The 26,342-nt window shown below is 43.9% G+C and overlaps 1 protein-coding gene across 1 annotated transcript; it reads right to left on the reverse strand.

Annotated features, from left to right (window-relative positions):
* Positions 1–23,018: 23,018 nt before the first annotated feature.
* LOC122005905 (probable polyamine transporter At1g31830) lies at positions 23,019–25,344 on the reverse strand. Its single transcript, XM_042561152.1, has 2 exons — positions 25,051–25,344; positions 23,019–24,553 (listed from the first exon to the last, which is right to left on the reverse strand). Exons 1-2 carry the CDS (start codon positions 25,222–25,224, stop codon positions 23,084–23,086), a joined length of 1,644 nt encoding a protein of 547 aa, XP_042417086.1. The 5' UTR covers positions 25,225–25,344; the 3' UTR covers positions 23,019–23,083.
* Positions 25,345–26,342: the final 998 nt, after the last annotated feature.

Raw genomic sequence — 26,342 nt, forward strand, 5'->3', positions numbered from 1 at the left:
GCGTATTTTGAAGTTCGGTGGCTTGGGACTCTAAGTCCCTGCTCTGGTCCATCAGGAGCAAATCCTTAGATTGTAACTCTTGGATGCATTGGTCTAGCTCTTGCTTATAGAAGGCATCTAACTTGCTCTTTTCGTCATGCAGGCGACCGATCTCAAGTTGAGCTTCCTTCAAGGTTTGAGCTTGGGTCGCGTTGGCTCTCTTTAAATTTTGTATTTCTGCCCTTAACAGGTACCCGGTCGAGGCAGGATCAGATTGTTGGGACCCTAGCTCCTTTACCCGATCCTTTAGCTCTTTGTTGTGTCGGTATAAAATAAATGTCATTTGTTCAATACCATAGATTCGGCAAAAGCCTATGCCAGAGAGCAAGTATTTAGGGAGAGTAATAAGAAAGTTGTAAAAGATTATTATAACTCACCTTCACGTACACCTCAGGAAACCTGTCTGTTTGGGCTGGCATAGGGAGATTTTGCATTTGCTCAATACTTTCTTCCCATCAGGTCGACAATTGACATCTTATAGTGAGGCGGCTAGTCGGAGGACTGGTATGGTCCCTTAGGTGTAGCTCTGAAGGTTTGGTGGTTCGATAATGGTGGTAGGTGAGAATCTAAGACTACGAGGGGCCAATAGCTATTGCGTTGGGATTGGGGGGTTGTGAATGAGACTGCTCTGCCTGTGTGTCGCTGGTAGAAGGGTGAGTTGATGGACCTGCAGATATGTTAGGGGGATCGAGGAAAGAGAAAGTAGCGGCTGCGATAAAGAAGGTTGTGCCGGAGTGGCAAAAGTTGTTGGTTGCTACTCGGAAAACCTATAGGTTCCACTGTACAAAAATTTTGTACAAAGGTCTGAACCTTTTCCTAGCTACCATGTGTTCTTTTAAATTAAATTTTGGATCGCCTGCGGAACTTAACACGTTTGATCCAAAACTTAATCTATTTGTTCTTTTAGGTTTTGACTTGGATCTCCTGCGGAACTTAACACGTTCGACCCAAGCCTCCTTAAGTTATTAATTCCATTAAATATTAATTCCCATAATTGGTTCCCAGTACTGACGTGGCGAGGCACATGACCTTCTTGGATATGGGAGCAACCACCACCGACTAGACAAAACCTTTTATAGAAAGATAATATTTAATTTCCTAAAATAACTTTAGGTTAACCAAAGAGAACAATCAAATCACAAGGAAAAGAAAAAACAAAAGAACACAACTTCGAAAAACATATTCGAAATTCTAGAACGTAAGCCTCTTGTATTTGGTATTATTTCCATAAATAACTAGCATGATGCGGAAAGAAAAATTACTAGTTATACCTTGTAGAAAAACCTCTTGATCTTCTACCGTATTCCTCTTCTAACCTCGGACGTTGTGTGAGAAACGATCTTCCGAGACGAGAAACCACCAATCACCTTCTTCTCCTCCTAGCTAGGTTCGGCCAACAAAGAGAAAGCTTCACCAAGGAAGAAAATCAAAACACTAACCAAGCTCCAAGAGATGCTAGCTTTCTCTCCTTCTTCTTCTTCTTCTCCGAGTAGTATCCGGCCATCACAAGAGCTCCAATGGAAGAGAAGGGTTCGGCCACCATAAGAGGAAGAGAGGGAGAGGATGGCCGGCCACACCAAGGAACAAAAGAGGGAGAGAAATAATAGATGTTGTGTCTTGTGAAGGCACCCTCACCCCTTCTTTTATATTCCTTGGCCTAGGCAAATTAGGAAATTTAATTACAATAAAATTTCCTTAATTCCCTTGACATGATTTAATTGAGAAAAATAAAATAATATTTCCCCAATTAATCAATGACTGACCACATCAATGAAGGAAAAAATTAGACAAGTTTTAATCAACAATTAAAACTTCCTAATTTGTTTCCGGAAATTTTAAAAATAAAATTTCTCTTTAAAAATCTCTTCATGGTTGATAAAAGAAAATTTCTATAATTTTAATTTTATAAACATGTGAATAATTTTAAAGAGAAAATAAAATATCTCACCAATCTACAAATAAGGAAAGAGATCTAATCTCTTTCTTTAATCTTTTGTAGATCTTTTACAAGAGAGATATTTTAATTTTAATTCTCTTTAATAAATTATTTCTTCCACATAATAAAAATTAAAATTAAAATCCCTTTTTAATTTAATTTGGCCGGCCCCTCTAGCTTGGGTTCAAGCTAGGGCCGGCCACCCCAATTTATACCTAGGCCGGCCCTAGCTTGGTTCCCAAGCTAGCTTGGCCGACCCCCTATTGGTGGGTATAGAAGGTGGGTATAGGTGGGTATAGTACTCTATAAATAAGAGGCTACGATAGGGACCGAGAGGAGGAATTGGTTTTGGTCTCCCGATAAAATTAAGCATCCCGTGTTCGCCCCGAACACACAACTTAATTTTATCAATAATAATTCATTCCACTAGAGAACTATTATTGAACTACCGCACCAATCCCAAATTACATTTTTGGGCTCCTTCTTATTATGAGTGTGTTAGTCTCCGTGTGTTTACGATATCGAATGTTCCACTAATTAAGTGAGTTACTGACAACTCATTTAATTAATATCTAAGTCCAAGAGTAGTACCACTCAACCTTATTATCATGTCGGACTAAGTCCACCTGCAGGGTTTAACATGACAATCTTTATGAGCTCCTCTTGAGGACATTATCAACCTAGTATCTCTAGGACACAGTTTCCTTCTATAATCAACAACACACACTATAAGTGATACCATTTCCCAACTTATCGGGTTTATTGATTCATCGAACTAAATCTCACCCATTGATAAATTAAAGAAATAAATATCAAACATATGTGCTTGTTATTATATTAGGATTAAGAGCACACACTTCCATAATAACTGAGGTCTTTGTTCCTTTACAAAATCAGTATAAAAGAAACGACCTCTAATGGTCCTACTCAATACACTCTAAGTGTACTAGTGCAATTATATAGTCAAGATAAACTAATACCTAATTACACTACGACCTTCTAATGGTTTGTTCCCTTCCATTTTAGTCGTGAGCTGCTGTTTATAATTTATAAGGTACTGATAACATCATCTTCTGCATGTGACACAACATACTATGTTATCTACAATATAAAATATATAAACAACTACAAACAAATGTAGACAATTTGACCAAATGTGATTCTTTATTCATAATGAATGTTTACAAAGCTTAGGCTTTCAGTATACACTCCAACAATCTCCCACTTATACTAATGACTAAGCTGCCATATCTTCTACCACACATCTGATTCCCATTCCCTCCACATGCCGATCGAAAGCTTTCGCCGGAAGGGCCTTAGTGAAAGAATCTGCCAGGTTATCTGCTGATGCAATCTTGGCGATGACAACTTCTCCTCGCTTCACGATATCTCGTATCAGGTGGTACTTGCGCTCTATATGTTTACTTGCCTTATGAGCTCGTGGTTCCTTCGAGTTTGCAACTGCACCGCTATTATCACAATAAATTGTGATGATTTTGGGCAAACCAGGATTCACATCTAAGTCCATTAGAAAGTTCCTGAGCCATACTGCTTCTTTAGCTGCCTCAGAGGCTGCTACATACTCAGCTTCCATGGTTGAGTCCGAAACTCATTTCTGCTTAACACTCCTCCATGAAATGGCTCCACCTCCTAAAGTAAACACATAGCCTGATGTAGACTTACTGTTATCCCTATCTGATTGGAAATCTGAATCCGTGTAACCCACAGGGAGCAGATCGTCTGCTTGGTAAACTAGCATATAATCTCTAGTCCTTCTCAGGTACTTTAATATATGCTTTACCGCAGTCCAATGTCCTTGTCCAGGGTTACTCTGATATCTGCTGACTATGCCCACGGCAAAACAGATATCAGGTCTCGTACATAGCATTGCATACATTAGGCTTCCTACAGCTGAAGCATAAGGAACTGCTTTCATGTCATCTATCTCTTTCGATGTCTTTGGAGACATCTCTTTAGATAGAGTTACTCCATGTCTAAAAGGTAAGAAACCTTTCTTGGAATCCTGCATGCTAAAACGAGCAAGGATTGTATCTATATATGAAGCTTGGGACAGATACAACATTCTTTTCTTACGATCCCTTATAACTTTGATCCCAAGAATGTGTGCACAATCTCCTAAGTCCTTCATATCAAATTATTTGGACAACCATACCCTTACGTCTGATAATACCTTGACATTATTGCCAATTAACAAAATATCATCTACGTATAGTACAAGAAATACCACCACGTTTCCGTTACACTTCTTATATACACAAGACTCATCCGGACTTTGAATAAATCCATATGACTGGATTACTTCATTAAATCGGATGTTCCAAGATCTTGAAGCTTGCTTTAGTCCATAAATGGACCGATTGAGCTTGCACACTAGATGCTCTTTGCCTTTTTCAATGAACCCTTTTGGTTGCTTCATATGGATGTTCTCTTCAAGACTTCCATTAAGGAAAGCTGTCTTGACATCCATTTGCCAAATCTCATAATCCATATGAGCAGCAATGGATAAGAGTATCCGGATAGACTTAAGCATGGCTACCGGTGAAAAGGTTTCCTCATAATCGATTCCCTCTTTATGAGTGTACCCTTTCGCAACAAGCCTAGCTTTGAAGGTTTCTACCTTCCCGTCTGTCCCTCTTTTCCTTTTGTAGATCCACTTGCATCCAATGGCTTTTATACCATCAGGTGGTTCTACAAGCTCCCAGACCTTATTAGAGTACATAGACTCTATTTCAGAATTCATTGCCTTTTGCCAAGATGCTGCATCTATATCTTGGAGTGCTTCGTCATATGTTCGTGGATCAGGTTCATGTTTACCCGGGATCAAGTCCGAAGACTCTCCCAAAAACATGAATCTTTCAGGCTGCCTTACAACCCTCCCACTACGACGAGGCACTATCTGTGGTTGTGTATCATGTGTGACACGTGTTGCAGTCTCTTGTGGTACTTCATCTTGTACTGTTGGTACTGAAGTAGACATGTCCTCTCTAAGTTCTTCTAAAACAACTTTACTATTGGGCTTGTGATCCATTATATAGTCTTCTTCTAAAAACTGGGCATTGGTGCTAACAATGACCTTCTGGTCTTTAGGACTATAAAATAAACCTCCTTTCATTCCTTTGGGATATCCTACAAACACGCGAACTTCTATACGAGATTCTTGTTGATACAGTCTGACCTGGATGTTGTTTTGATGTTGACACTGATTTAAGTTTGAATCAGATATTAAATTAACTCAGATTAATTACTAATCAAGGTTGACTTGGTTAACCTGATTGACCTGAGTGGGAAAGTCCTAACTGGGATGTTAGGCAGTTGGAAAGTCCTGGTGAGTGAAGCCAGGCAGTGGGAAAGTCCTAACTGGGATGTTAGGCAGTTGGAAAGTCCTGGTGAGTGAAGCCAGGCAATTGGAAAGTCCTGGTGAGTGAAACCAGGCAATTGGGAAGTCCAAGTGTGGAAGCTTGGCATGTATGGTCGGAGAGGGTTCGGTAGCACGCTCTCTGGACCGTCAGGGGTGAGGGCAGCAAGCTTGGAAGCTTGACTCGAGACTCACAGCTTTGGATCGGCCTGCTCGATGTCAGCGATAGCTATGAGTGGGCGGCGGAAGCAGATGGGCCGATCCGTCTTACTGATCGATCTCGCGATCGACAGCAACACTCAAGAGCACATCGAGTGTATATTGATCGGTCTGGAGACCGATCAGGAGACTTTAAGCACTGGGACGAGCGACATCTGATCGGTCTGGGGACCGATCAGATTAGTGCCTGATCGGTCCGCAGACCGATCAGAAGCTGCGCACCTTCGGAAAGAGCGACGCCTGATCGGTCTGGGGACCGATCAGATTAGTTCCTGATCGGTCCGCAGACCGATCAGAGATGATCCAGAAATCATGGATCGGTCTGCAGACCGATCCACAGTATGGCTTGTTTTGCATGCGCTTTCTCTTATTGTTTCTGATTCGCAATTGCTTTTACCTATTTCGTTTCTAACCATCTGCTGTAAGCTTTTTCGAAGTTACAGGTTACAGATTACTTGATGTTGGGTGAATTCAAATTAAGGATCATTAGTAGAAGGCGACGAAAAAGCTTTTGCTGTGTCTCGCTGCGGACAAACCAGTTTTGGTAGCAACGTCTCGTTTGCGATCTGCTGGCAGCCGTTTGGTCGAAATCAGCTTGACTTGTGCTGATAGGTTCAAGCTCAGAGGTACCAGTGGAAACGAGGATGCCATTGGTGGGAGCTGAGACAATCAGACAAGGAAGAAGCGTGATTGGCGACGTCGTGGACGGTTGCAGGGATTTGCAGGGATTTGCTGCAGGTTTGGCAGAGATCCGTTACAGAGCAGAGAGGCATATGAAGGTGGAGAGGAGAGGCTCTCGTGACAATGCTTTTTGTGCTCTTGCTGTGAAAAACACTGTGGAGAAAAACTCTCTGGAAGATTGAAGCAGTGTGCTTGTTCTTCGCTGATTGTGGCTGTGAGCTTCCTTTGATCATTTCACTTGAGCCACTACTGTAAGTCTTGTGCTTAATCTCTTACTGCTGTTAAAGACTTTGTGGAGATGTTACTCCACCGAGAAGGAGAATCCTTTAGCCGGATAGCTTCCGGGGTGTGATCTACCGAAAGATCAAGAGGATTCGTCCACCTTACGGACACGCCGAGGAGTAGGGGCAAGTTATCCCCGAACCTCGTAAATCTCTGAGTTAGTGTGCTGTGCTTTCTTGTTTTAGTTTTCTAATTCCGCTGTGCTAACAAAGTTCTTGAAGAAATTTGTGTTTAGTGTTTTTCAAAGAGGCTATTCACCCCCCTCTAGCCATCTAAGGTCCCAACAATTCTAACTTATCAGCATCTGGTTTTAGCACATGTGCTGGACTACCCCAAATCCGAATATGTCTTAGACTGTGTTTTCGCCCATTCCACAATTCTATGGGAGTAGAAGAAACTGATTTAGAAGGTACTAAGTTCAGAACGTATACTGCTGTTTCCAGAGCATATCCCCAAAACGAATTTGGTAATTCTGAATAACTCATCATCGATCTAACCATCTCCATAAGAGTCATATTCCTTCGTTCTGCTACACCATTCTGTTGGGGTGTTCCAGGTGCAGACAATTGGGATTGAATCCCGGCCTCTGATAAGTAATTCCTAAACTCTCCTAAGAGGTATTCGCCACCACGATCAGACCGTAGTGTCTTGATACTTTTACCTAATCGTTTCTCCACATCAGCCTTGTATTCTTTGAACTTATCAAAGCACTCGGACTTGCGGCGCATTAGGTAAATGTATCCGTATCTTGAATAATCGTCTATGAAAGAGACAAAATATTCAAAACCTCCTCTTGCCTGGACAGACATAGGACCACACAAATCAGAGTGAACCAATTCTAACACTTCTTTGGCTCTATACCCCTTGGCCTTGAATGACCTTTTGGTCATTTTACCTTCTAAGCAGGATTCACAAGTTGGAAAATTTTCCAACTCTAATGAACTCAAAAGTCCATCGGCTATAAGCCTCTGAATCCTACTTAAGTTAATATGACCAAGCCTTAGATGCCAAAGATATGCTTGGTTCATTTCCGAAGGTTCTTTTCTCTTTTTAGAATTAGAAGATGAGTTATAAATTTTCATGTTTTGCTTTGTGAAAGAAATTGGATTTAAAGTATACAAATTGCCAACTAATGCACCAGAACAGATAATCACTTTATTTCTTTTAATAACTACATCGTTACTGAAAGAAACTGAATATCCATCTAAAAACAGTTTAGAAACTGAAATTAAATTCTTTCTAAAACTGGGTACATAAAGACAATTTCTTAAAACCAAATTTTTATTTCTACTAAAAGATAAGTAGACGTCTCCCACTGCAACAGCTGCCACCTTAGTAGCATTGCTCATGTAGACGGTAATCTCCCCTTCAGATAGTCGTCGGGTTTCTTGGAACCCCTGCAAGGAATTGCAGACATGATCAGTGGCTCCCGTATCTACACACTGGTAGATAACACCACTAAACATGTTTCAACAACTAGAGCATGAGATATACCTTTGTTTTGGTTCCTACGAGGACAGTCTGCCACCTGTCTCTTCGCTTGCAGATGAAGCACTTGCCCTTGGCTTCTTCACTCCGACTTTAAATCCCGTACTCGAGATTTATTCACTTTCTTTCTTGAGCCGACTTGTTTCTTCTTCTTCTTTCCTTTCGGTTTAGAAGTAGAACCATTTTCAAAAAGTGAATTTGAGAATTGTGACGAAATAATCCTTGTTCTGTCAGTAGTTTCCCTAATGAATAAATCCTTTTATTCATATTATAGTTCAAAGGAACGCTCAAAACTTCTAGGTAGCGTTTGGAGGATCATATCGATCCGGGTTTCCCATCAATTTCTCCTCCAAGGATCAGTATCTCGTTCGGATAAGCCATCATCTTTAGGATATGATCCCTTACGAGTACCCTCTTGCATGGTGGCTGTCATTATCTTTCTCATAGCTTCTTGTCTAGAAGCCCTATCACGATGACCAAAGAGCTCCTTGAGATTGTTCATAATATCATAAGCTGTTGGTAAATCTTGATGCTGATGTTGCAATACATTTGACATTGAAGCCAAAATGTAACACCGCGCCATCTCATCTACCTTTACCCATCTCTTATGATATTCAATCTCCTCTTGGGTAGATTCACCAGTGGGTGCATCAGGACAAGGTTCAGTCAATACAAATTTATAGCTTTCAGCAGTCAGAACAATGTCCAGGTTCCTTTTCCAATCTATGTAATTAGGTCCAGTAAGTCTATTTTGTTGAAGTATGATGGACAATGGGTTGAAAGTCATCCTAAGAATCACAAATAACTTTTGGTCAGAACTCTAAATTTAGAATAATATTGATTCCTCAAACAATACTATTTTAAATTAACCAACACCTCATAACACCGTGAATTTTGTATGCCACGTTAGTGTGGACGTATACAAATTCAACATTTGTAAAAGGAGGGTTTTAACCCATTAATTTTATTATCTTGTCAACCTAACTTTTTGACAAATAAAATTAATAGTTGGTATTATTTAGTCACACAAATAATAGTAGTGACTCCGTTGGGGAGGATACTATTAGATGTGTCTAAGTGTATACCATTACTTGACACTAAGTCCATTAATAAGATTATGCCCCTTCCGTTGGGGAAGATCACACGCTCTTAATTAATTTCCTATAGTCATCCAAAAATGGAAGTCTGTTCTAGTGATCCACAAACAAGCTCATCCGTTATGGAGGAAGGCACTCAGAGCCAACGCGCAAGCTTGTTTGTATCACTTACAAACCAGTAATGGAGACCATGGGATTTATTTAAAATCCCTCTCCCACTTAGTTATTTATAATTGAGGAATTTTAACTATGCTAGCCTACTAAACTTGTAAACTAACATGCACACACAGCTCAATATAAAAGCAATAAATAGAAAATTTAATTTTCAACTATTATGACTTTTATCTCTAGTTGTTCTCCGTGTGTTGTCATCCCAAGCTGCTGCCATATTTGGCCACCGCCACCGGGTCTAGCTGTCGCATCCATCTTGCCCTTAGTTTCGCTGCGCCTCTGGTTCCTAGATGGTTCCACGCTTTGCAAGATTCGATCCGCGACATAAATAGAATTTTACATTTTTGATCCTATATTCCATAAAAGGAATGTACATGTATCTAGATCAAAAATAAAATCCTAATAAAACTAAATACAACTCCTGCTGTATTTTAATACAATCATGCACACACATATAAATGCCCTTGACATGTCCAAGGGTCCAATCACACACATAATAACTAAAAGCCATAATAGTTGGATCCTGCATCCACAAAGTTAGCACATCCTACTATTAACCTGCCTAAATTATGTATGACATGTGCATAATTAAACTAAATACCAAATACACAGAGGCAAAACCCTAGCTCTGATACCAATTGTTGGTTGCTACTCGGAAAACCTATAGGTTCCACTGTACAAAAATTTTGTACAAAGGTCTGAGCCTTTTCCTATCTACCATGTGTTCTTTTAAATTAAATTTTGGATCGCCTGCGGAACTTAACACGTTTGATCCAAAACTTAATCTATTTGTTCTTTTAGGTTTTGACTTGGATCTCCTGCGGAACTTAACACGTTCGACCCAAGTCTCCTTAAGTTATTAATTCCATTAAATATTAATTTCCATAATTGGTTCCCAGTACTGACGTGGCGAGGCACATGACCTTCTTGGATATGGGAGCAACTAGGGCTGCAAACGAATCGAGCCGGCTCGCGAGCTTTTCGAGCCGGCTCGAAAAATATTCGATTCGTATTCGAATTTATCGAATTCGAGCCGAACTCGAACATGTTCGAACTTTTTCTCGAGCCGAACTCGAATCCAAATTATATTGTTCGAGCCGCTCACGAGCCTTAATATTTATTAATATAAGTTAAATATATATTAAATAAATAAATTTCTAGCCTTTCGAACCTATTTTCGAGTAATAAATCGAATAGTTCGCGAACATGTTCGAATATTTCGAGCCGAATTCGAACCCGAACCCTAATTCGAACCGAACTCGAACCAAACATTTTAAAATTTTCGAGCTTCGAATCGAGCTCGAACTCGAATATACCTATTTCGAGCCGAATTCGAACTTTAAATTTTTCAGCATATTCGGCTCGATTCGATTCGTTTACACCCCTAGGAGCAACCACCATCGACTAGACAAAACCTTTTATAGAAAGATAATATTTAATTTCCTAAAATAACTTTAGGTTAACCAAAGAGAACAATCAAATCACAAGGAAAAGAAAAAACAAAAGAACACAACTTCGAAAAACATATTCGAAATTCTAGAACGTAAGCCTCTTGTATTTGGTATTATTTCCATAAATAACTAGCATGATGCGGAAAGAAAAATTACTAGTTATACCTTGTAGAAAAACCTCTTGATCTTCTACCGTATTCCTCTTCTAACCTCGGACGTTGTGTGGGCAACGATCTTCCGAGACGAGAAACCACCAATCACATTCTTCTCCTCCTAGCTAGGTTCGGCCAACAAAGAGAAAGCTTCACCAAGGAAGAAAATCAAAACACTAACCAAGCTCCAAGAGATGCTAGCTTTCTCTCCTTCTTCTTCTTCTTCTCCGAGTAGTATCCGGCCACCACAAGAGCTCCAATGGAAGAGAAGGGTTCGGCCACCACAAGAGGAAGAGAGGGAGAGGATGGCCGGCCACACCAAGGAACAAAAGAGGGAGAGAAATAATAGATGTTGTGTCTTGTGAAGGTACCCTCACCCCTTCTTTTATATTCCTTGGCCTAGGCAAATTAGGAAATTTAATTACAATAAAATTTCCTTAATTCTCTTGACATGATTTAATTGAAAAAAATAAAATAATATTTCCCCAATTAATCAATGGCCGGCCACATCAATGAAGGAAAAAATTAGACAAGTTTTAATCAACAATTAAAACTTCCTAATTTGTTTCCGGAAATTTTAAAAATAAAATTTCTCTTTAAAAATCTCTTCATGGTTGATAAAAGAAAATTTCTATAATTTTAATTTTATCAACATGTGAATAATTTTAAAGAGAAAATAAAATATCTCACCAATCTACAAATAAGGAAAGAGATCTAATCTCTTTCTTTAATCTTTTGTAGATCTTTTACAAGAGAGATATTTTAATTTTAATTCTCTTTAATAAATTATTCTTCCACATAATAAAAATTAAAATTAAAATCCCTTTTAAATCTAATTTGGCCGGCCCCCACTAGCTTGGGTTCAAGCTAGGGCCGGCCACCCAATATTATACCTAGGCCGGCCCTAGCTTGCTCCCAAGCTAGCTTGGCCGGCCCCTATTGGGTGGGTATAGAAGGTGGGTATAGGTGGGTATAGAACTCTATAAATAAGAGGCTATGATAGGGACCGAGAGGAGGAATTGGTTTTGGTCTCCCGATAAAATTAAGCATCCCGTGTTCGCCAACACACAACTTAATTTTATCAATGATAATTCATTCCACTAGAGAACTATCATTGAACTACCGCACCAATCCCAAATTACATTTTGGGCTCCTTCTTATTATGAGCGTGTTAGTCTCCCCGTGTTTAAGATATCGAATATCCACTAATTAAGTGAGTTACCGACAACTCATTTAATTAATATCTAAGTCCAAGAGTAGTACCACTCAACCTTATTATCATGGGACTAAGTCCACCTGCAGGTTTAACATGACAATCTTTATGAGCTCCTCTTGAGGACATTATCAACCTAGTATCTCTAGGACACAGTTTCCTTCTATAATCAACAACACACACTATAAGTGATACCATTTCCCAACTTATCGGGTTTATTGATTCATCGAACTAAATCTCACCCATTGATAAATTAAAGAAATAAATATCAAACATATGTGCTTGTTATTATATTAGGATTAAGAGCACACACTTCCATAATAACTGAGGTCTTTGTTCCTTTACAAAATCAGTATAAAAGAAACGACCTCTAATGGTCCTACTCAATACACTCTGAGTGTACTAGTGTAATTATATAGTTAAGATAAACTAATACCTAATTACACTACGACCTTCTAATGGTTTGTTCCCTTCCATTTTAGTCGTGAGCTGCTGTTTATAATTTATAAGGTACTGATAACATCATCTTCTGCATGTGACACCACATACTATGTTATCTACAATATAAATTATATGAACAACTACAAACAAATGTAGACAATTTGACCAAATGTGATTCTTTATTCATAATGAATGTTTACAAAGCTTAGGCTTTCAGTATACACTCCAACAAAAGTATGGGGGGACACATGTGTCGGAGAAGGGCCCACGGGAGTCGAGGATAGCTCTGTGAGGACTTCTTCTTTAACAACTAGAGCTTTCCCTCGTGAGATTCCTGCCTGAGTCTCAGGTCGGGACATAGGAGCACCCGGGAATTTTGAACTTGAAGTAGCAGTTGAGGGCGGTCGAGAGGCATGGGTCGCGGATGAACTCCCGGAAACCTGAGCCGAACCGGTCCCTAAGACCTGAGCAGGACTGGTAGATCTACGCCGGGGTCGGCGAGATAAAAGATGATCATCTGAGTCCGAATCTTCTGAGGGGGTTCAAGACCGGTGAATAGGAAGTGAAAAGGCACTCAGGCCAACGGGATCAGTAGCAAAGCGCACACATGGGGCTGATCGGGGAATTGAGCGAGGGGCTGATCGAGGAGCTGTTGTTGCTGTTAACCCCGAGCGGGGAGGAGCCAAGTGGGGGGGGGGGGGGGGGCTCCTTCTAGCCAGTATGAGGCGGCCTCTACGGTTTATTTCCTGATCGCTTAAAGGGAGGGGCTGGATCTCAAAGGCACGGTTTAGGGTATTGGCTGTGTAATGAATATCATAGTTAGAATGTTACGACAAAAATAAGATAAGTGGAGTTGAGGTAAGATAGAACTTATCTAGAGAGTGGGGCAGTTCAGAAGGGATATGACTCATCCTGAATAGGAATAATACGTCCTCCGCCAGCAATCTAAGCAAATCCAGCCGCCAGCCTGCTAGCTGCACCGAAGCCCCCATAAAGAGGGGATCTATTTGAAAATCTCTCAAATGAGGTGCTGCGGGAAGGGCTGATTGCCACTGAGTTGGCCATTCCACGACGGATGGAAATTTTAAGAAGCAATATTTATCTTTCCACTCAGCATCAGAGGAAGGAATGAAGGCAAAGAAAGAAGTGCAAAGACGGGCTTGGAGGCGGAACAGACCCTCACTATGTCAGCGAGGGGTGAAAAAGTAGTGAAACAAGCGCGGGGACCAAGATATGTCACATACTTCACAAGCACCACGAAGCCACACAAGATACTTATAGAGTTGGGAATTAGTTGACCTAGTGGGATTCGGAAGTAGCGGCTTACCCCGAAAAATAGAGGGTGAACCAGAAATCGAAGGCCGACGATGAATTATTTTTTGAAGAAAGTAATATACCCTATTGGAGGGGAGGATGCTAGATGAATCTCAGAAGGAATGATGATATGTATGCCCCTCGAGATCTCGTATGAATAACAGAGATCATCCAAACTCCCGGAGCATAGACGGGGGCTGGGGAATTCATGGGGAAGATGGGAACAGGATGCGAGGAGGCAAGGACAGCAGAGAGTGAGAACAAGAAGAGGAAATCTCAGGGCGATAAAAAGTTCAAGGGGAAGAAAAAGGGGATATATTTATAGCCATCACTCTAAGGGGCATTATTGTCAACGATCATTCAACGGTCCAGGGCAAAAGTAGCTAGTGTCATTAAAGCAAGTGAGGCAGTTGGATCGTCATAAAAAGTGGAGTCAAGAGAATGTGTCAGAAAAAGCAACCGAGGGGGGGGGGGCGAATACGAGGAGAAGAAGGAATAATGATGACCTCGAGAACAGATCCCGCTACAGTAATTGCTCTCACGGACCTTCGAAAAGTAAGGTAAAAGGATGGTCAATGGAAAGTGAGAACTCAGAAATCTCGATTGTTGATCTCGGTCGGGGCTTTGGTGAAGTTCAAACTAAGGTTTGGTCGGTAAGCAGGCTAGCCTCACTTAGCGATTTAGCAAGCAAATGAAAGTGGTAGGGGTGCATAGAGATGGAGAAGGCACATACTTGCTAAATCTTTCGAGCGCACTTAGACAGCAACAAACACAAATACAAAGAATGCGATAATAAGTGGATGTTCAAGGGTAAAGTGCTTATACCCCAGTCTAGTGCATTGAACAACTATGGAAGTAAACACAGACTAGTCATCATTGTCAAAAGTGGGAAAGGTTTCGTCAGGTAGCTCTTCTTGGAGACGGGTCCTATTCAGGAAATTCTCTGGTGCAGCTGATCAGAGGAGACCTTGCTCATACAGTTGACGCACTGCACCGACACCACCGTGGCAGATCATCTCATCAATCAGATTGCCTATTTTCTTCCCAAAAGAGGGAGATTTGACATAGGCGACTCTGTATGCTTTCAGACGATCAGCTTCACCCGCTCGATACTCTGCTAGCTCGCCCTTGGCCTTATCCACGTCAACTCGTGCCAACGACATGTCTTGTTTGCTGGTGGAAGCTTCTTTCCTAGCCTGGAGCAGGTCCGATTGCAGTGACTTGATGGTAGCTTGCACGACTTCCCATTGACTTTTAAGGACTGCCTCTCGATCGCCGCTGGCGGTTAAGTTGGCCTTAGTGGTCGCCAGGTCTTTCTCCAGGGTGGCGTAGGACTCTTGTAGGGCCTTTAGTTGTTCAGAAAGAGTAGCCACCTTTGATTCTTTTTCGTCCAGGCCGGCCAAGATCTGGATGCGGCGTTGTCCCTCCGATTTCAGCTGGGATTTAGTAGTCTTTAAAGCACTCTCCAGAGTCTTTATTTTCTCTGACGATGCATGAGCCAAGCTCCGAGCAGATTGAGTAGACTCCCCGACAGCATGGAGGTAGGATTGCATAGAGTCGTTCGGGGCCACTGGATCTAGCAGATGTCGCGGGGTTATAGGTAGCTCTAGTTCTCGTATGCGAGCCTTCAGTGACTCGTTCTCTCGCTACAAGCCGACCACTACATGGGCAAGGCTTAGGCCCACAGAACAGGCCTGCACAGAATAAAGATGAGTCAGAATTTGTTACAGGCCTCCTAGTAGGAAAAAGAAGAACTTACTGATAATATACGCTGAGAAAACAGATATGTTCCCTCTAGCAGTGAGCCTTCCTAAAATTGCTCATTGGTCGATTGCCAAGAGGTAGCCAACACATCATGTAGTTGAACCTGACCCTAGAGCGAGGGGGTGCTGCCTAAAGGCAGGGAGTCTAACCCAGCTATGGAAGGTAGGTGAAAGGAGGAGGAAAAGACATATTTGCTCTTGGAATACTCCTTAGTATGAGATGGAGTAGAAGTGGTAGCAGCGGGGATCGGGATAGTAGAACTCCTAGGCTGGTTGTCAGTCTGAGGGCTAATCGGTCTAGGGGAGGCGACTAGTATGGTAACAAAAGTAGCGACCTCTTGGGTAGAGGGAGAAGATGTGCGAGCAGGAGTTTTGGTCCGGGCCTTTGTAGGGGCTCGTCTAGTAGGAGATAAGGAGGGGGATGCTTGTACTGATGGGATCACACACTTTCTCTTGCGCTAAAGGCGGAGACGCTTGTTCGGGGGAGGAGAAGGGGTTGGTTCATTCTAGATTAGTGGCTCCACCAACAAAGAACCAGCTTCAGAGACCTCCGGTTGAGCAGAGGGAGGAGTTGAGGTCCCTGCTGGTTCAGGGATAATCATCACAGAAGAAGTCCCGGCTGGTCCAGAAATAGGAGTCATTGAAGAGGCTGCCAAACCTTTCTCAATCTCTTCACCCACATTCTTCAAAACCTAGTTGGGATGCTTGGAGGAGTCAACAGAATAAGTGCGAAACATGGCGGCTTCTACAAAATAGAAAGAGGATACCTTAGTTAGTGAAGACAAGGAAAAGAAGAGGGGATGCCTTACCGAAAGGAGTGCCTATGGATGTTGGGATAGGACTGAGCCCAAAAGTGTGCAGAAAGCCCTCCTGCATTATCACAGAAAGCTAGAGACGCACTCCCTCCAATTTTTCTGAAGCTGCGAGGCAGTCCGGTTAGTGATGGTGTTCTCGTATCTCAAGAGTATGGGGTAAGGAATGACGCCACTGTGTGGGCGAAGGTACGGGTTCAGGTAACTGAACAAAGAAGAAATGAGATTTCCAACCTTTATTGGAAGAGGGCATATCATCAAAGAACTTATACCCGACCCGAGATTGCACCATAAACGCACCAGGTTCAGCTCGTTTAAAGGAGTAAAAGTGAAGAAAGAGTTGCGAGGTCAAGGGAATTTGATATAAACGACAATGGATTACCATTCCGCACATAGCATGAAAAATGTTGGGAACAAATTACGAAAGAGAAATATCAAGATACTGGCTTAAGGATGAAAAGAAAGGGTGAATAGGAAATCGACGACCGCCAAGTAGCTGATCCTTAAAGAAAGTCACAAATCCAGCGAGGGGAGAAGACGGATGTTCATCTGGTTTGGGAGGCAGAAGCTTATAATCAGAGGGCAGGTGCAAGCTATGCTGGATGGCCTTAAGGTCACTTCTATCTAAGTCAGAGAAGAAGAATGAATACCAAGGCCTCTCCATCTCTTCATCCATAAGCGAAATGAAAAGGAAGAAGGAGGATCGAGAAGCACTTACAGAAGGCAAACACAAGAGGGAAGGAGCACCGACAAGAGCAAAAAGACAGTAAAAGGTCGGAGACAGGGAAAACAGTAAGAAGGTGATGACGGACAACCTTTAGGGGTTATAAAAGTAAAGCCCTTAGGAAGCATCAAAAGTGGGGTATGATAACATGAGTGTTAAAAGGCATGATCGCTGTCAAATCAAAAGGCAAAAGTTATCTAGGGTCGTGTGCAAAAAGTGCTTATCAAACACGGTAATGGAAAAAGTTTGTGGGATACGTGTCACTCCCTGATGAAAGGTATTAATGATGGATGTGACAAGGAAATCATGAAGGGAGATTTATGTATGGCAACACTTCGCCGCAGGAAGACCATACGTCGGATATCGAGATAGCCATACTGTTACCTTGGGAAATGGAAAGGAAGACCATATGCCAGGTATCAAGGCGATCATATGGTTACCTCGGGAAATGGAAAGGAAGACGAAAGGAAGCGTCGATTTGAATTTGGCGCCCTCATTTTGTTTTTCTACCTTAAAAGCAGAGTAAGATTCAAATATGGCTTATTTAATTAAATCTTACGTAAATCATTTTGAGATTGCAGGGGACATCACAATTAAGAACAGTTGGCTTGATCTCCGATGCAACACCAAAGTAGGAGCTTTTGGACCAATTCCTGGGCCAGCCTTTAAACACTAATTAGATCTCCTGACCCGTTCCGAGGAGGGTTTCTGAATGACTCCTCGGTCGGGATTTCAGACTCTCGTCCCAGTGTGAGTTATAAGTGAGCCTGCTCTCACGCCTAACGACCTCTCGGTCGGGATTCCAGATCTCGCCTTATGGCGAGTTATAAGTGAGCATTCTCTCACGCCTCCAGACTCTCGTCCCAGTGCGAGTTATAAGTGAGCCTGCTCTCACGCCTAACGACCTCTCGGTCGAGATTCCAAATCTCGCCTTATGGCGAGTTATAAGTGAGCATTCTCTCACGCCTCCAGACTCTCGCCCCAGTGCGAGTTATAAGTGAGCCTGCTGTCACGCCTAATGACATCTTGGTCGGGATTCTAGACTCTCGCCGCATGATGAGTTATAAGTGAGCATGCTCTCATGCCTCCAGACTCTCACCCTAGTGCGAGTTATAAGTGAGCCTGCTCTCACGCCCAACGACCTCTCGGTCGGGATTCCAGACTCTCGCCCTAGTGTGAGTTATAAGTGAGCCTGCTCTCACGCCCAACGACCACTCAGTCGAGATTCCAAACTCTCGCCTCATGAGAAGTTATAAGTGAGCATGCTCTCACGCCTCCAGACTCTCTCCCCAGTGCGAGTTATAAGTGAGTATGCTCTCACGCCCAAGGACCTCTCGATCAGGATTCCAGACTCTCGTCTCACGACGAGTTATAAGTGTGCATGCTCTCACGCCTCCAAACTCTCACCCCAGTGCGAGTTATAAATGAGCCTGCTCTCACGCCTAACGACCTCTTGGTCGGGATTCCAGACTCTCGCCTCATGGCGAGTTATAAGTGAGCATGCTCTCATGCCTCCAGACTCTCGCCCCAGTGTAAGTTATAAGTGAGCCTGCTCTCACGCCCAACGACCTCTCATTCGGGATTCCAGACTCTCACCTCACGGCGAGTTATAAGTGAGCATGCTTTCACGCCTCTAGACTCTCGCCCCAGTGCGAGTTATAAGTGAGTCTGCTCTCACGCCCAACGATCTCTCGGTCGGGATTCCAGACTCTCGCCCTAGTGCGAGTTATAAGTGAGCCTGCTCTCACACCCAATGACCTCTCGGTCGGGATTCCAGACTCTTGCCTCACGACAAGTTATAAGTGAGCATGCTCTCACACCTCCAGACTCTTGCCCCAGTGCGAGTTATAAGTGAGTCTGCTCTCATGCCCCCCGACCTCTCGGTCGGGATTCCAGACTCTTGCCCCAGTGCGAGTTATAAGTGAGCCTGCTCTCACGCCCAACGACCTCTCGGTCGGGATTCCAGACTCTCGCCGCATGACGAGTTATAAGTGAGCATGCTCTCATGCCTCCAGACTCTAGCCCCAGTGCAAGTTATAAGTGAGCCTACTCTCATGCCCAACGACCTCTCGATCGGGATTCCAAACTCTCGCCTCACGGTGAGTGATAAGTGAGCATGCTCTCACGCTTCTAGACTCTCGCCCCAGTGCGAGTTATAAGTGAGTCTGCTCTCATGCCCAACGACGTCTCGGTCGGGATTCCAGACTCTCACCCCAGTGCGGTTATAAGTGAGCATGCTCTCACCCCTTCAGACTCTCGCCCCAGTGCGAGTTATAAGTGAGCTTGCTCTCACGCCCAACGACCTCTCAGTCGGGATTCCAGACTCTCGCCTCACAACGAGTTATAAGTGAGCATGCTCTCACGCCTCCATACTCTCACCCCAATACGAGTTATAAGTGAGCCTGCTTCACGCCCAACGACCTCTCGATCGGGATTCCAGACTCTCGCCCCAGTGCGAGTTATAAGTGAGCATGCTCTCACACCTCCAAACTCTCGCCCCAATGTGAGTTATAACTGAGCCTGCTCTCATGCCCAACGACCTCTCGGTCAGGATTCCAGACTCTCACCCTAGTGCGAGTTATAAGTGAGCATGTTTTCACGCCTCCAGACTCTCACCCCAGTGCGAGTTATAAGGGAGTCTATTTTCACGACCACCAACTTCTCGGTCTGGATTCTAGACCCTCACTTTGGCGCAAGTTTTAATGACTTGAAAGATCACACTAAAGAAGAACTACCAAAGAAGGGAGGAAAACAAAAGAGAAAAAGCATGAACAAAGGCCCACAACATAGCCTGGCGTGCGTTTATTTGATAAGGTTCAGAAGACATTCTTTGAAATACACACTATCTAAAGTTCAGAAGGCATTCTTCGAAATACACACTATCACGCTTGGAGTGCCAGTCATGCCAAACTCCCTTTCAGATGGCAGGATCGGGCGGGCACTGATGGCTGGAGTTACTTGCCCGGCCTGCTTGCTCCAACTGAGCTCATACCTAAATCAGTTCCGTCTTAATATGCTGAATGGAGTGGCATTGTTAGGCGATAGTTTCGTCTTTTATCCGATTTTCTTCTTGAAGAAAGGTCAGAGAATCCTCATGTTTTATCTTCATATATGTGATAAAGTGGGTCTGGCTCTCCAAATCTGCATAAGCCTTATGCTTGAAAGCCGATTCAACCCGGGTTCGGGACTTTGCGGCCAACTAGAGTTCCTCCATAAGCATAAGGGTAGGAGAGGGGCTAGCTCTTCTTAAAGAAATGAAAATAAAGAGTTTTCCTTGGGGCATGCAACTGCCTCTGGGAAATGATGTTGCATTTAAGGACAACGATACGTATTCCTAGATCTGGGGATGGATGCAGTAGCCCAAACATCTGGGAAATTGTACAACACCTGATAGTGTGATAAATTCCCAATGACCAGGGAAAAGGGAGAAGTAGTTAATGTCTCAGTAAGAGGGTCAAGTGAAACCGGATTCTGGTCTAGTCAGTCGGTCCTGGGCCTCCTTCGACTAAACTTGAGGGGGAGGCTTGTGATACAGTGCATAATGGTAGGGTCTGGTCAAGGGGACATGGCGGTCAGAAGTCAAGGGGGCGTGTTAGTCAGAAGTCAAGGGGATGTGACAGTCAGAAGTCAAGGGGACATGGTAGTCAGAAGTCAAGGGGATGTGACAGTCATAGGTCGAGGAGGCGTATCACTCCACAGAGGGGATGTAACTGCTAAAAGTCACTACCCAATTAACACTCAGTCGGGAGGCTCAGGTCGGGAATTCAGACAGGTTGCTCAGTCAGGATGCCCAGGTCGGGAATTCAGACAGATTGCTCGGTCAAGATGCCCAGGTCGGGAATTCAAACAGGTTACTCGGGCGAGAGGCCCAGGTCGGGAATTCAGACAGGTTACTCGGGCGAGATGCCCAGGTTGGGAATTTGGACAAGTTGCTCGGTCAAGATGCCCAGGTCGGGAATTCGGGCAGGTTGCTCGGTCGGGATGCCCAGGTCGGGAATTCGGACAGGTTGCTCGGTCGGGATGCCCAGGTCGGGAATTCAGACAGGTTGCTCGGTCGGGATGCCCAGTTCATTAATTTAGACTGGTTGCCCGGTCGGGATGCCTAGGTCGGGAATTCAGAATGTTTGCTTGGTCGGGATGTTCAGGTCGGGAATTCAGAATGATTGCTCGGCCGAGATGCCCGAATTAGGAAGTCAGACTGGTAACGTAAGGAACAATGAAGGAAGAGCAGGAACTATCTCTACCAGCCGATTTTTTCTCATAGCAGACTTATATATAAGAACTTGATACGCTTGGTCAAGATATGGCGGACTACTCAGATACATCCAGGTCAGGAGTTCTCTTGTTCATGCCCGATCAACAAAAATGACAACTGAATCAGAGAATCGTAACCACCTGTCAGAGAATATCTGCTGTGTGTCAGGGTATATTCTAATAGTTTGTGACTCGCTGATAACAGAATCTTCCTTCGACCTATAAGAAGATGTTAAGTGCCCCTCATCGCCAGACAAGGTCTAACACCCGACATTCCCTAACACTTGCCAGAGGCCCAAAGTACGCATGGTCATATAAAAAGGGGTGTCCTCTCCCTTGCGCAGGTACGCTCACTAACTTTTTCTCATCTGTCTTCTACTTTCTGCGTTTTTACTGTTCTTCCGAGGAAAAAGTACCTGACTTGAGCGTCGGAGGACCTACTCCGGGGACTTTTTCCCTGGTTCTTGGTCCCTAACGTGGAGGGTGCTCGTCTGAGTGTGCGCAGGGAACTCTCGCTCTGTCATCCTCATCACCGCCCCTTGTCAACAACCCGTGTGAGCCTGCCCTCGAAGTACTGAGGGTCTTCGTCACCTTCTGTCAACACCAGCGATAGTGTAGCCAACCTCCATCTGACTCAGATTTCGGACGGGATCAAAACAGATGAAGAAGTTCACTTTCACACAAGACTCAATTGAATTTGTTAAACACTACTCTTGTCACTTGAAATGTCTTTCTCGTGTTTAAACTTATATAACATATCAGCCAAAGGGGAAAAGGAGTACCAAACGATGATGACTCGAGAATCGTTGGAGCAAAAGCTGATGGGGACACTAGCACGGAGGAGAATCGTTGGAGCAAAAGCCGATGAGGACACTAGCACGGAGGAGAGCATCATCAGAGCAAGAAATGGCGGAGGAGAATCGCCACAGCAGATTGCCAGATCGAGTTCCACGAATAGGAGAAGGATGGAATTAGGTTTTTCTGTGTATTTTTACGATGAAACTTAAGAGTTTAGCGGTGATTTTAATTCGTCGCTAATATATTTGCGACGAATTTAGTCATTTCGTCGTTAATGTATCTTTTTTGCGACGAATTGTAAAAATTCGTCGCAAATAGTTTATTTTTTGCGATGATTTAATATTTCGTCGCTAACATCATATTTTAGCTACAAAATATTAATTCGACGCTAATTTTCATCGCTATTGTAATAATTTTTTTATAGTGCAATCGATTGCTCATCGGTGGGGAGGACGCTTGTTCGATCTTATAAGGTACATGACTTGACTCGGTGCTCACTCGGCCTAGCCCTGGAACTGAGCAAAGGAACCTTGTGCCGGGTCGGCCCTGCAACCCGATCAACACCGGCCACAAATCAAGGAATTCACTATTTACCTACCAGGATAGCTTACTGATCCTAAATTGCTGTGATAAATCCGACCGAGCTAGATGCCCGATCGAACATTCATATTCAACCGGCTATATAATCCAATCGGAAAACTCATAGTTATTACCGATACCTTTAACCTCCTATTAATTTTGACCATCACATTAATAGGTTTTCACTACTTTCACCCTTTTTAGGTAATCATCTTCGTCACGTATCAATTAAGATAAAACTTCGTTTATTTTTATTCAAATAATCATATATTATTATATAATCTTGGCTAAAATTATAGATTCCGTGCTGAATTAACTTCTAGATCTCTGATGGGAGGGTGATCGGTAGCATTAGTCGTCTCGCCAGCAACTGTACAGAAGTCGGCCAGCTCAGGGTTTACTGAGAACTTCAACCACCGCCTCCTCTCCGCCCACTGCAAACCCGGCCGCAGCACCAGCCCGAGCGCCACCGCCCCGCCGCTCACTAACGCTACATTGAGCGACGACAGCGCCAGCACCACCAGTATCAGCACCGTCGGCGGGACCAGCATCAGCACGCATCCCACGGTTCCCAGCGGGATTTTATACGGCCGCGCCGCCGTCGGGTGCTTCATCCTCAGCCTCACGAATGCTGCGAACTCCATAAGCATCCCGAAGCAGTAGAGGAAGTTCTCCGCCGCCACGATCTCCTGGAAGCTCAGCCACGAGAGCAGCACCACGCCGGAGGCCGAGAAGAGGATGCCGAGCAGAGGAGTCCCGTGGCGCGATCGCCGGGCGAAGGCCTCAGGCAGCATCCCCCGCTCCGCCATCCCCAGTAGCTGGTACGAATCGCTGCTCATCTCGGCGACGAACATCCCCATGTTGGAGACGGCGGCGGCGGCGCGCACCCACCAGGAGAGCCACAGGCCGCCGACGGCCAGTGCGACGTCGGAGAAGTACCCGTCGGCCCATTCGTCGCGATCGACGGGGAGCGCGCCGGTGCCGACGAATAGGGGGAACAAGTAGGCGGAGACGACGAGGATCACGGCGTAAAAGAGAGACCTCGGCAGCGTTTTCGCCGGATTACTGACTTCTCCTGCTAAAGTTGAGATCGAATCCCAATAATTGAGATTCCAAAACAGGGTGTTCAAGTAGAGATTCCAATCGACGTTGTGGAAATCGACCCCGACCCATCGTTTTGGCTTCAGTTTGGGGACGGCGACGACGCCCATGACCAGGAAAGGGAGGACAGAGAAGGCGCCGAGGAAGACGGCCATCCCGCCGACGACAGTGAGACCGCGGTAGTTCATGTAGGTGAGAAGGACGGTGAGCGCGAGTGCAGCGAGGCCTCGGGGCGGGCCGGCGGCGAGGCGGGGGATGGCGGACTTGAGGTAGTCGAGGAAGAGGATGGGGTAGAGAGCGTTGTCGATGACGCCGGAGAGCCACTTCATCCAGCCTTGTTGGAAGCCGCAAAAGGGGCCGAGGGCCGAGGAGACCCAGACAACGTACCCGCCGTTCTCCGGGAACATGGTGCCGAGTTCGGCGGTGATGAGCGCCTCGGGAACGCTCCATATGAGCGGGAACAGGAGAAAGCCCAGGAGGGCCAGGAGGGGGCCGCCGGCGCCGACGCTGTCCTCGACGCCGAAGGGACCGCCGGAGACCTCGTAAAAGATGAGGAACACGAGGGGGAGGATTGATAACTTGTGACGCTTCTCCGGCCGCCGCCGGTCGCCGAGGCCCTGGTACGGGACGCCATCTCCGCCGCCGACCTCGCCCATCGGCCGCTGCAACAGTTGGATTATATTCCAGATTGAAATCACAACATTACGAGACGAAAAATTCCAAAGATTCAAGAATTGCTTCGAGATCGCTTCTACCTTCTCATATTCGAGATCAAACAAAGAGATCGCAACAACATCAATTTAACATAGAAATAATACATAATCATATACCAAGCAATCTGACTATTAAAGTGTTATTTTTATCTGTTCATCACTTTGTTTATTTGAAGAAATGAAGGAGAACAAAATTCGGCAAAGGTTAATCTTCATCTGATGCGCCATGAATCAGGAACACTAAAATAAGGCTAAATGAAGAAAAGTTCCAAGTGTTTTCAAAAAGTAAGCCAGGTGGAACGAAAAGGCTCCAAACAAAGAAACGTTCATATTCAAAAACAAACAAAACAACACAAATCAAAACGCAAACAATTATTAAGCCGATCCGGAATCAATCAGCAGAGCAAATAGGGCTGGAGATCGATAAAACGAATCCTACTCCTTACCGGTTGCTCGAGCTGCTCCGTCGGTTGACCTCCAGATCGGCAGTCGCTGTCGCTGGGGTCTTCTGATTTGGACGGCGGATCGTGGCCATTCGCCGGGGAACTGGCACAGTCGCCTCTTCTCTTCTGATCCGGAAGAGGAGGGGGAGAAGGAGGAGAGGGGAGATACTGCGACATGGAGAGAGATCGAGGAGGGAGGATTCGCCGGTGGCGATCGGGCTGCCGCCTCTGTTTTCTCAGTGCGAACAGAGCAGCCCGGCGAGTTTTAGTAGTTGCGCATGCCTCGCAGAGGCTAACCAGTGGGTCCTACTTGAGGACAGGGGACTACCAGTAAGACAAGCCAATAAGTCAATAACTATTGGCGAGTTGAGTAGTGCGCAACAACTGCCACGTGATTAAAAGGATCCACAATAAAAATAAATACACTCCCTTACAGTGGTGGGCTCCACCCAAAAAAAAAAAAAAAACAAGAAATCACCTATAAATTATTTTTGAACGATGTCTTACCTCAATCTATCCTATCCTTGGTAGGCGCCTCCGCCAAGAAGGAGAAAATTAATCACAAATAATTATTAATTTTTAAAATAATGATTAATATATAAGAAAGTTATTTATCTTAATTTTATTAAAATTTAAACTCTAAATTTTATTATGGTAATACCTCATGTACTAGCCACTAGATCGTCCCGAGAGGACATCTCAATCTCCACCCTTTTTCAATAGTGGTGTTGCCGAGTTAAGCAGGATAATAAAAGATTTGAGTTTGGATTTGGTTCATTATTTTTAAACTTAAGCTTAATTTAAATTTAATTTAGTTTCTAAACGAATATATTGCGAGCTCACGAACTAAATGCTATTAAACTCGAATTCAACTCGATAATATTTTTGAGTTTGAAATCAAGCTCAGCTAATTAACTTAATCGACCGAACTCGAACAATTTTTTTTCGAACCGAGACCTAGAGAACGTGTTCATATGAATACCGTAGAGGCGCGAATGTGTTGATCGTGCTGAGATCTACATCTGAATCAAAGTTGCTATCTAGAGTACCGATTCACGCAACAAATGTAATGATTTTATGTAATAGAGTAGGAAAACTAGTATAATGTATTCACTTGGATCTCTAGAAGGATCATTTTTCCATTACGTATGTATTTATTTTGTACATAAGATCTCTACAATGATATCAGAGCCACTTACGCATACATATATTTTATTTCATTTTAGATATATGTATATTTAAAATAAAATACTGCATATTTTATATATGATATATAAATCTTCGTGAATTGTTTA

The sequence above is a fragment of the Zingiber officinale genome, chromosome 7B (genome assembly GCF_018446385.1).
Source record: "Zingiber officinale cultivar Zhangliang chromosome 7B, Zo_v1.1, whole genome shotgun sequence".
Classification (NCBI taxonomy): Eukaryota; Viridiplantae; Streptophyta; class Magnoliopsida; order Zingiberales; family Zingiberaceae; genus Zingiber; species Zingiber officinale.